The following is a 12,047-nucleotide window of genomic DNA, read 5'->3' on the forward strand; positions in this document are numbered from 1 at the left end:
TAATTTGCTATTCATTTTATTTTTAATGATATAAATCATTTTATTATTTTACTCTTTAAATTTTATAATTATTTTTAATTTAATTGAAAACTTAAAGAAAAAATACCTAAAGATCAAAATTATTATTATTATCATTATTATAAGTATAACAATAATATAATAATATAATAGTGGTGATAATACGCTTAATTTATTAGTGTATACAAAGGAATATGATGTTTTCCTATATATTTTATACTCTAGGCTTAATTACTTCATGGTGTCTATTTTGGTAGAAGTGTCACATTTTGGTTCTTTTCTAAAATGTTTTAACTGCATTCCAACTGTTTAAAGAGTGTTTAATTAGGTTCTTTCAGAAAAAAGAAAAATCAATTACTAACTCCATTCCATTAATAGGGTATCATATGTGAATATGTGATTTTTTAAGTTTTATAATTTTAATTTTTTTTTTTAACTTTTTTCAAACAATTTAATTTTTCAAAATATTTTGTTGTCACGTAGTGTAAGTAATCGTGTCACTATTAAGTGTTATTATTATTTTGATTTCAATTTAGCTCGTATATGTCTTTTTTGATTCAATTCAGTCCCTATTAGGGATGTCAACAAAATTTGTACCTTGCAGGTGGATAAAACGCGCAACGGATAGAGAATGGATATTGTGAATGGATACTCGCAGGTAACGGATATGTGTATTTTTTATAGGGGTGGCAAAACGGGCTGGGTTGAAGATTTCAACCCGTCAGCCCGTTCTGGCCCGTCCCGTCCAGCCCGTCAACTTGACGGGCCAAAGTACGGGCTGGCCCGTCCTGACCCGTTGATCCGTTTTAAAAAAATAAAAAATAAAAATAATTAAAAAGATTAACTTTTTAGATTATATATTTTAAATGTAGAAATATATAATAGTATTGTAATTTAAATCATCAACACCTACAAATTAAGTTTGAATTATTAGTTATAATTGAATAATTTAATATGTAAATTTAATAATTATTTTAACTTATCTAATTAAAAACATTAACTAATCAATTAAAATTTAAAATAATATTTTATTTGATTAAATATGACTTTAATAATAATTTATATGTATATATAAACAAATTTAAAAAATAAAACAAATTAAAAAATTTGAAAACTAATTAAAAAAAATTTTAAAAAAAATTAGACGGGCCAGCCCGGCCCGGCCCGTTAGCCCGTCCTATACGGGACGGGTTGTGATTATTGGCCCGTTTCTATTTGACGGGCTGGCCCGTCCCGGCCCATTTTTTGACGGGCCACATACGGGCCGGGCCAAAACGGGCCGGGATGGCCCGTTTGCCACCCCTAATTTTTTATATCTGCATGTTAACGGGACGAGTACGCATATGATAGTATCCGAACCTGCAATACTCTCAATTAAATTAAAAAGGATTTAAAAAAAATGTGATTAAAGCATTAACACATTGATTTTAATTGGGTTATAGTTTATTAATTGGTTTTGAAAAGTCTTCATTTCTTTGTAATATCTCTTTGATTCAATCTGGTCCTATTTTTTTTCAAAATAGAGTAATATTGTGTCTCTCCAATTTGAGACCAAATTTATTATTTGTATAAATGTTATACTAATATTTTTTTATTAAAACTGACTTTTTAACATATTACATTATTGTATATTATTAAATCATGTTTTGCTAATCATTTTTTTCAAAAATAGAACAATATTGTCTCTCTTCAATTTGAGACCAAATTTATTATTTGTATGAATGTTATACGAATATTTTTTATTAAAAAATGACTTTTTAATATATTACATTATTGTATATTATTAACCCATATTGTGTTAATCATTTCTTTTACCACTAAATTTTAATATAAATATCATCAATACTTAATTTTATAAAAATATTTATACTTAATTAGTTTTAATCTTATAAAAACATGGATTAAACAAATATATTTCAATTATTAAAAAAAAATTGAGAAAAATAGATAAAAAGACATAAGTATGAACTAAATTGAATGAAAGAAACATATATAGAGACTATATTGAAATCAAGACAATGACACTTGATAGTGACATTTACATGTGACATTGTCTTGTCACTTGGTACTATTAGTGGCGCATGTCACACCAGGAACTTGACACATGACAACAAAATTTTTTGTAAAAATAAAAATTAAAAAAAAAACATATTGACAAGTGGCATGTTGTTAACGATATTAGTAATTTTTCTTTAAAATGGACCTAATTAAGATATTTTTTAAAAATTTGAAACGCAATTGAAACTTTATAAAAAGCGAAGACAAAATTGATAGATTATTACCAAAGTGGAAACCATCAATTACCATCAAAGTAATTAAGTCTATACTTTATTATGTTCTAGATTCAATTACATTGTTAGATCAATTATCACATTCGGGGTATTGTCTGTTCTAGAGTTTGGAGTTTTGTTATGGATTTGACCTTAACAGGTGTCTTAGAAAGTTGGTTGAAGGAGGGATGTGTATTTAAACTAACCACCTTGTTATACTCAAATCCTAATCAATGTGGGACTATTGGGTTTATTGGAACAAACCCTTCCGTGGAGGCCGCTTTGGAGCTTGTAACTTTGTCTTTAAAATGTGTCCTAGAGGGTCAAAGGAGAAAGAGTATTTAAATTGTTATTGACCTCAACTCCTCAGCGATGTGAGACTATTAGGTGTATCAGAACAAAACCTCCAATCGAGGCTATAGGAAATTTGGTTCCCACACACGACACCAAGGAGGAAGAATTATTATCCGTTTTAGAGCTTGAAGTCATCTCACGATTTTTTCCTTATTAAAGGGTTAAAGAAGGAATGTGTATTGAAACTGACTTTGGTCTCAACTCCTTAGTGATGTAGGACCATTGAGTGTATTAGAACAATATTTATATTTATTTTAAAATTCTAAAACTCAAGTTACTATTAAAACAATGATAAATTTATCTTTTCAAAAGTAAAAATGAATCGATTTATTTTTGCTAGCAATATTGTATTCATTGTATTTTAGTTGTCATTTACATATGATTTTAATTCAAGTTCAGATTCTCTACTGATGTTTTTGGTACTATCATCTGTTGAGTATTAAAAATACACTATATTGATATTTTAAATATCTTTTCAATATATTTTAAAAGGTCAAAATTAATGATAATAAGTGTATTATGAAGATACAATATAGAAACAACACAAAAAGTTCAGCATATAATCCAAATTCTTTTAATTCCTATTGTACATAAAAAAAAAATTATGTTTAAGTTGCTTAACGTTACATTTGTCAAGGAATTTAATGTCGATCTATATCATATTCGTTCCTAATTAAATGTTAGAGGAAGTGTATGTTACCTTGTAATTAATGTCATAGTTTGGATGTGCAAGAGACACATTATTAGGCTTCACAAAATGAGCATAATTTTGTGATAATTTATTATATATGCTAACTTTAAATTGTTACTTTGAAGATTTGTAATAGCATGTGTTCTTATGATGAGTATAATGTATATGTAGACGAACCGTGTCAATGTGGTAGAGGATGATTAAGTATGGTGACATGTCTTACGAGACTCCTACGTGAGATGAAACCCAAAAGTACATTTTGACTAGCCCATAAAGAAAGTGAAAAGGGTTTGTTCATACTATAATGTCACCAAAAGGTCACTTGTTAAACATAAAAAGTGCATGGACCAAGTAGCTACATTTATTTGATATCCATTTGAATAATTCTTATTATTTAATAGTTTTAATTACTTCAATACAGTCTTTTATGTAATTATTGTTAAAAATATTTAATATAATTTAAAAAATAAATAAATTATCTATTGTTACTAACTTTTATGGACCACTAATTTTATAGGTCAATGTTATTTACAGCGAATGATTTTTAACTTTATTATGAATTATTATTTTATTTAATCATAATTATTATAATTTACTTTTATTTATTTCTTTTTATCTATAAATATTACTTATTGACACGAGGAAAATGAACAATGAATACAATTTATACAAGTGTTTGTAATTTTTATATTCTTCTTTTATATGTTCTTTTAAAACTTTAAAACATAGTTGTATCCTAACAAAGAAACTCATATAATTATTTTTACGCTATTTAGGGGGACATTTTTCCACTAAAGACAATGTTTTCTGTGTTTTAATCCAGATTCTTTATAATCTTTCTTTATTTATAATTTTATCCTATATTTTTTTTTGTTATAAAATATGTTTTGTTTTATCAATCTTTAACTTTGTATTATTATTATTATTATTATTATTATTATTATTATTATTATTATTATTATTATTATTATTATTATTATTATTCATTGATTATTTTTCAAACAACTTAAATAGGAATTAAGTTTGTCCAATGATATATTTTATTTATTTTAGTCACTACACTTCGTGGTAAACTACTTTTAATGGCATGTAGCATTTTTTTTCTAAAAATGTTTATCTTTATTTATATATATATATATATATATATATATATATTTATTATTTATTTGCTATTAGAATGTTAATTAACATAATTGTTATTTTTTTAGGTTTAATAGGTTTTTTTATTTTTATATTTAGATTTTTTTGTGTAATTTCACAACTTTTAAAATTTTTAATTGAATCTCATTTTTTTCTAAAAATGGTCAACTTGATCCCTTTTGTTAAATTATTGTTCATAATTTAAAAAAAAAATGATGACGTGACATAATAAATGTACATGACATATTTTGCTCCTACATGGATATACTAGATGCACATTAAAGTTAGAGGAAGCTTGAGAGTAAGGATGAGGAACAATAAAGTAGTACTATTAGATGCGGGAATCTTTTGAGGATTGTTTTGTCGCATCGTTTTTGAATAGGTGTTATGAGACTTAATGCTATGTGTTTTTTATTTGATAAAAAAAAATAACTAGTTAAATATGTTTTTGGTCTCTCAAGTTATAGTAAAATTTGAAATTAGTCATTTTTTAAAATTTTTGACTAGTTTAGTCCTTCATCTTTAAAAATACGTGAATTTAGTCATCCTAACCAAATTTTGTGAAATTTATATGACGTTTCAAGTGCATTTCATTATAGTATTTGAATTGTTTACACCGTTTGACACATTTTTGCTTTAATGTTAACTCAAATACTATCATAAAATGCGTTTAAAATGTAAAATAAACTTAACAAATTTTGGTAAGAAGACAAAATTCACGCATTTTTAAATATGAATGATTAAATTGGTATAAAATTTCGAAGAGGTGCTAATTCTAAAATTCACGAAAACTTGAGGGACCAAAAACATATTTAACCTAAAAAATAATAATGTTGTGCTTTTACATATTCTTTTTTTATTGCTCTTTAGTATGAAGTTGTGATTGGAGTTATTTGAGTTTATCTGTGTAGAAGTTGTAGCTTAACTTGTGTTGGAAGATAATGATGTCAACGTTGAAAGATAATGCTAGTTGTCACATTTTTTTTCATTTATTATGTCACATCATCACTTTCTCACATTGTTAATGCTAACTGAACATCATATTGACTCATTTTAAATAAAATTTGAACCAAATTGAGAATTTGAAAAATCGTGGAATTACATTGAAAAAGTATTTAAACAAAAAGACCTATTTAAATTTTTATATAAGGTATTTATAATTATTATTTCTCTTTAACTACCCATATAAAATTAAACAAAATTCTATATTGCATAGGTTTAAGTCATTAAACAAAAAAAAAAAATACTCTTCATAGATTAGTGCATAATCGATTACACATGAAGACACAACTAATTATTCATCAATGTAAGAACACTTTTTCATCATCTTTAAGAAACACGATGAAGATTGAAAGCAAAGTCATAACAAGCAAATTTTCACTTGTGTTTCTCCTCTTTTAAATTACCCACATTAGAGGCAGCACTCTTATTATGCCTCTCCTTTCTTTTATTGTTGAGAGATTCAATAGAAACAAACAACTAATTTACACATAAGTAGTAAATCAATAAAAAAATCAGTGTTAGAGTTACTTTCCTTAATCACATCCAACCATTTTTTCCATTATATAATAATGAATCAATAATAATAAGGATTTGCATATATAGAGAAGTTAACTCATTCATTTGCTTATCTTCTTTATCTAGTGCTAATTTCTTTCATGATTGGCACATTAAAGCTTATTGTACATGATCGTGAACATCTCAAACAATATAGTGTGACAACGTCTCAACACCAACTATTAAGGATTAAACATCTCAACAACAACTAATAAGGATCAATCATAATTAACAAGAAAGATTTAGGCATAAATCATATTAACAAAACCCTAAAAAACTCCAAAAATGTAATCACTTAAACAACCTAGGCCCAACCACCAAGTAAAAGTCTAAAATTTCATTATAAATAACATTGATCACGAGGTAAGTTACTACACATTCAATATAACATTTATTACCATCTAATAAACATGCCTAACTTAAGTGTTGGAATGTCTTCTATAGGCACACCCACATCTCTTGGAGATACCTTGAACTTAGCACAACTTGGGTTATATGGAAAAAGAGTAGGAACATCTCGGTGTGCGAAAGTGTGTTAGCACATCGACGTTTATGTTACCCAAGTCAGCCTATACACAACAAAATGTGTTGTCACGTGTAGGGTTTTTTCTACCTCTTTCAACGTTTCGTATTGAGTTGGTTCACCAGACTTCCTTCATTTTTTATTGACTGCTTTAGCACACCAGTGACGCAATTTGGCACCCAGTTCGCTACTAGTTGTCCTCACTATCTCACTTCGATAGAAATTGTAAATATAAGGCAAGAGAAAGGAGAGTCTCTACACATCTTTATGGAAAGCATTGGGAATTTGGTGCTCAACATCCAGAATCTCAACCTAAAGGTAGCGTTACATCACATGGTCACAACTTGTAATCAAGACCCTTTGCGGTGACCTGTGTAGGACACCAACAACTAACTTAGACAAATTAAGATAGAGAGTCGCTAAGTTCATGTAGTTGGAAGAGTTAAAAGACTTTCGAAATAAGATGAGGATCGAGATGGGTGACTCGGAGAAGAAGTCAGCTGATCGTGAACATGTGAACAAAGGCGAATTGAAGGCCTGAAAATTGAAGACTTTTAGGTTTGCCCAATACAACCCTTCAATGCTCCAAAGTCTTGTGTTTTAGAGGAAGCGCTTCATATATACATGTTGGTGGTCCTTCAAAAAGCCCAAATGCGTCATAATGCAGACATGAGTAGGCATTGATACCATCACAATTTTGGACACACAATCGATGAGTGTGTAGCACTCAACATATGAAATTGAAGAACACATGCAGTCCAAACATCTCAAACAATTGGTCTGGAAGGATGAGGGAGAAGGCTCATGGGATGAGTTGAAAAGATTCGATGAACGAAAAGAGAGTCGTAGGGATCGCAACAAAGATCATCGAGCAATAGAGGCCCCAACCACCTAAGAAGAAAGACTGATTGAGCATAAACCCTTGTTAAAGGGGGGTGATCAACACCATATTAGGAGTTTTTGTCAGGGGTGGATCCTTAACTTCAACTCGGAAGAGACACTTGCGAGTAATGCAGTCAATTAATGTTGTTAATATGTTGTCTAAGAGAATGATGCCTCCAATCACTTTTAAAAACACGAACTTCAAGGCCATAGATCCTAAATAGAATGACCCTATGGTTATAACAATTGAGTTCGAGAACTTCACGGTCAAGAAAACATTGATGGATCAAGGTAGCTCAGTACACATCCTTTGCTAGAAGGCATTCAAGAAGTTAGAACTTTTCGAAGATGACATGCACCCTTACGTTGATGAAGTCAGAGTTGAACTAGTGGGGGATACCAAGCTTGTCACCATACAAGAAGGAAGGGAGGTGAAAATGGTTAATCGCTTAAAGAGAATGTCGACTATTTGCATGGACAACTGTAGACATACCAGGAGTTGATCTAAGGGTAGCCTGCCACAAGTTGTTCGTTTATAAAGAAGCAATACCAGTGTCTTAAAAAAAGAGAAAGTTAGGAAAGGAAAAGAGAAAAACAACAAAAGTTGAAGTTGATAAACTCTTACAAGTCAGCTTTATCTGAGAAACACACTACACAACTTGGTTGGCCGATGTTGTCCTAGTTAAGAAGGCCAAGGGAAAGTAGCACATGTGCACTAAGACTACACATAACAAGGCTTGCCCAAAGGGCATGTACCCCTTTCCTAATATAGATCGGTTGGTGGACGACACAACAGGATATTAGCTCTTAAGTTTGCTAGATGTTTATTCAAGGTATAACCAGATACTCATGGCTACAAGTGATAAAGCTAAAACCACTTTTGTTACGAAAGATGCAAACTTCTATTAAAAGATATGTCCTCCAGTCTTAAAAATGCAAGAACAACTTACCAATAACTTATAGACCAGTGCTCCGAGAACTCCTTAGCCAAAACATAGAAACATAAGGAAATAACATGGTAATCAAATGAGACTCATTCAAATTTAGTCATTTCTAAGTTTTCCTTAAACATTTCTATGCAAAGTTTCACTAAAAATTTATTGTCAGATAAGTTTCGTTATTATTTTTATTTTTAAGAAAATTTTTATCAAAATCAAATTTAATAACAACCATCTCATAACATTTATTTTGCATACAAATAAAAAAATAAAATAAGAGAAATTACATTATATAACTTCTAAAATATAGTTTATACATAACTTAACTTTTGATAGTTTCTAAAAAATAGTTTATACATAACATAACTTTTGACTTATAGAAAGTTAATTTCATTTTTTTTTTCTTTTAGTTTTCCTTTTACAAGTTGTTATGCAAACGCTACCCAAAATTTAACAAATGATAAAAAAATGAGAATATAATTTAAAGATTATATTATTTTTAGATAAATGTATAGTTTCTTGTATTATTTTTGAAGGTGAAAACTTTGTATGCAAGTTAAATAATTTCAAATATCATGGTATATGTATCTTCAATTGGCAAAAAATTAAAAAAGAAAATCATATCATTAAAAGTATATTTCAGAGCTAAAGACATAATTAAGTCATAATAACAATATTTGATCCAATAGGGAGGAGTTGGAGTCTGAGTTGGAGTAGTTATAGATTTCGTGAGTTCTCTCTTCACATAGCTTCGCTTTTTTCTTTTTTGCTTCTCAGAGTTCTGAACTTGACCGACGTCGTTTCACCTCAAAGCGCTTCGAGAAAATGGCGTTCTTGTTGAAGAAAACAACCGTTGCTTCCCATTTTGTAACTCAGTCCAAGGTATTCCTATACTTCATTTCTATGACATATTGAATATAATTGTTAATTTCATTTAACGATTCGGTTTTCCTTTATCTTATACCGAAAATCCCTTTTGAGAAATCAGAAGACTGAAGAATCCGCTTCTTTTCCGCGCCGTCGATTCCACGTTGAGCCTGGTCCTCGTGAAAAAGCTGTAAGGCGTATTTATTTTATTATTGTTAGATTTGTTATTGTTTTTCACGATTAAAGTAATTTCGTGCATCTGGATCACCTGTTTCTACTTATAATTTCTTTTATTTAATTTGGCAATAGACAAATTAGGGTTTAAAAAGACCTCATTCTCGACTTAGTCAGTAAAAATGGAGAGTTTTCTTTTGATGGATTCATTTTGTAAACAAATTTTGGCATTCGGGATTAAGCAAATTTCTGAAACGTGATTTTGATCCTGTCTCAACGAATTTGTCATTTGCTATTTGTGGTATCGTTGAAAGAAATAAAGAAATTATTTTGTAGTTTTTAATTTTTTTTTTAGCTTTTGCAAATTCGTTGTACAAGTTAACGTGCTTATCTCTCTTGGCACACATTTGTTTGCTTGTGCATTCATTTTTATCGCTTGTATTTTTGTTGCAGCTCTTAGCTGAAGATTCAATTCTGAAACCATTCAAATCGTATAAGAAGAGTGTAAAACAGCTCAAAAGAATTGGGGATGTTCTCACGGTTGTTGTTGTTGCAGGTATGTGTCTTTAACTCTTATTTTGGTTGAAAGAGTGAGGGTTTTTTTGTGGTATTGTGGTTTGTGAATGGAAGTTGAAAGACTTTGATTTGAAAAATGAAACTGTAAGTAGTACTTTATTATTATCCTTTAAGCATTGAAATCGCTTGTTAATGAGCTGGACTTTGTTGTGACAGTTTATGTGCTTGTGAAGCAGTTTGGAATCTTAAGTCTGGTAGTTGCTTAATCATTTGAACAGGACTCATGATTTATCTTCGAATATTGTTTTTGTTTCATTTCAAATTTGTTGGCCTTATTGTCGTTCACAAATCATTCTAAATGTTAAGTTTATCCGTGTAGTCCCAATTGGCTAACTTTCAAAACCATAATAATTTTGAACAAAAAATATGGTTTTTCATTTCTTTCTATTAGGTTCTCAAAGCAGGTAACTGACATGTGAATTTTTTTCCAAAATCAATAGCTTCTGATGATTCTATGTTTGCGCAATTTCAGAAAAAAATCTGATTAAGTTTTATCGATAAGATACTGTAAGTTCTTATATCATTTAGTCTTACCTAGTTCTTTGAGAAGGGTGTCCTTCAGTTGAAGTGGTCTTGGTGGTGTTTTCCAAACTAAAATAACCAGCTAAATGCACATGTGGTAAGCTTCAATGAAAAAGAATTGTTCAAATATGAGTTAATAATTGGTTTCTATGAGATCAAACTCACGAACAATTTAGTTGAAAATGGTCTGAGCCAGATTTACTGTTTGGCTTAGGCATTGCCCTCGGTGATTTGGAAATATAGCATGTGCCTCATTGCCTTTGCAGTTTGATTACTGAAACCTGATTGCTTCACCAGTAAATTTGGATTAGTATGATAGGTTATGAAAAGTACTTTATGATTTATTTATTTTTTTCTGAAATAATAACTTTGGAAAAAAGGACGTAGTACTCTCTATTCCCTTGAGTGTTTAACCTTGGGCTTTTTGATATTGTCATTGTTAGAGGGCTTTTTTGTGTTAGAGCCAATAGGACATATTTCCTCCTGAGTATATTCTGTGTACATGTTTCTTCCATGCAGATCATTTCCTCAAATGTTAGCAATTCTAGCATTGAACAATATGGGCTACTTGCATAGTTGTTTAAAGGTCTATTTATATTATGATCACTTTCAGCAGTGTAAAGAATATTCTATTATTTGCTATTTGTTAAGACGTTTCAGATTTTGGTAAAATTTGTTTAGCTTGTTGAAATCTTGATTTCTCAGTTGTTTCTTTTCATGGACACCTTTTACTGTGTTTTGGCATTATTCACAACTAGGAACACGTGTGAATAATAATATCATGATAGCACTCATTAGTTGACGATTCTGCACAAAAATATTTTGCATTACCTATCCATGTGTATCTTGAATATAGCCTAGTTCGTAGTATGTTACTACTCTTGAAACATTCATTCTAATTTCTCTACCTGTTCCATCTTTTCAATGTTGTTTGCTTATTTATGACGTTTCAGGATGCTGTTACGAAATATATGTTAGAGCTGTTACACGAGAGGATGCACAAAAACAGTAACATTCTGAAAGTTCTTTGACAAAAGCGAATATTGGGAGTTAGTTGTATTTTGTTGGATGTTTGTGGCAACAATTTGGACTGTTATTAGCCATTTCAGAATAAGCAGAAAAGTATTTGAACCAAAATAGTCTGTGCATGGGCAGCTTTTTCACCATTTTATACTGTTTAGTGAAATACAATTTCATGGCTTCAGTCTGAGAAACAGATATGATTCCTTCAACCAAGTTTGAGGGCGAGTAATAATGAGGTGTCGGGTGTGATGATCTATTAGTTGTTTAATGCAATTCTATAATCAAGCTTTGCCTGAAATGTTATTGAATGTGATAATCATATATCAATGGGAACTGTAATCCGTTGTTGGTCGAATCGTATTAATGAGAATTGCAAACTCTAGTGCCTGACATATATTTTGGCACATCGTTGTATGGTAGGCTGGAGTTCTGCCAAACCTTTTTTTTAAGTTTAAAGCAAGTTTGATTTTTTTTTAATTAATAATAATGTTTATTTTAAATTAATTATTGAT

The 12,047-nt window shown here is 29.8% G+C and overlaps 1 protein-coding gene across 2 annotated transcripts; it reads left to right on the top strand.

Annotated features, from left to right (window-relative positions):
• Window positions 1–9,029: 9,029 nt before the first annotated feature.
• LOC114196100 (succinate dehydrogenase subunit 7B, mitochondrial-like) lies at window positions 9,030–11,833 on the top strand. 2 transcript variants are annotated; one of them, XM_028086625.1, is made up of 4 exons: window positions 9,030–9,255; window positions 9,362–9,430; window positions 9,868–9,970; window positions 11,466–11,833. In XM_028086625.1, the coding sequence occupies exons 1-4, from the start codon at window positions 9,199–9,201 to the stop codon at window positions 11,522–11,524; spliced, it is 288 nt and encodes a 95-aa protein (XP_027942426.1). In that variant the 5' UTR covers window positions 9,030–9,198; the 3' UTR covers window positions 11,525–11,833. The 2 variants fall into 2 exon arrangements, with proteins under 2 accessions (XP_027942426.1, XP_027942427.1); XM_028086626.1 differs by having other exon boundaries at window positions 9,050–9,255; window positions 9,365–9,430.
• Window positions 11,834–12,047: the final 214 nt, after the last annotated feature.

This window comes from Vigna unguiculata, chromosome 9 (genome assembly GCF_004118075.2).
Source record: "Vigna unguiculata cultivar IT97K-499-35 chromosome 9, ASM411807v1, whole genome shotgun sequence".
Taxonomy (NCBI): Eukaryota; Viridiplantae; Streptophyta; class Magnoliopsida; order Fabales; family Fabaceae; genus Vigna; species Vigna unguiculata.

Excerpts from the sequence above, each read along its gene's own strand:
- LOC114196100 (XM_028086625.1), top strand. The coding sequence starts at position 9,199 with ATGGCGTTCTTGTTGAAGAAAACAACCGTTGCTTCCCATTTTGTAACT. Across the intron at positions 9,256-9,361 it reads ATTTTGTAACTCAGTCCAAG|AAGACTGAAGAATCCGCTTC; the intron begins GTATTCCTATAC and ends TTGAGAAATCAG. Across the intron at positions 9,971-11,465 it reads CACGGTTGTTGTTGTTGCAG|GATGCTGTTACGAAATATAT; the intron begins GTATGTGTCTTT and ends ATGACGTTTCAG.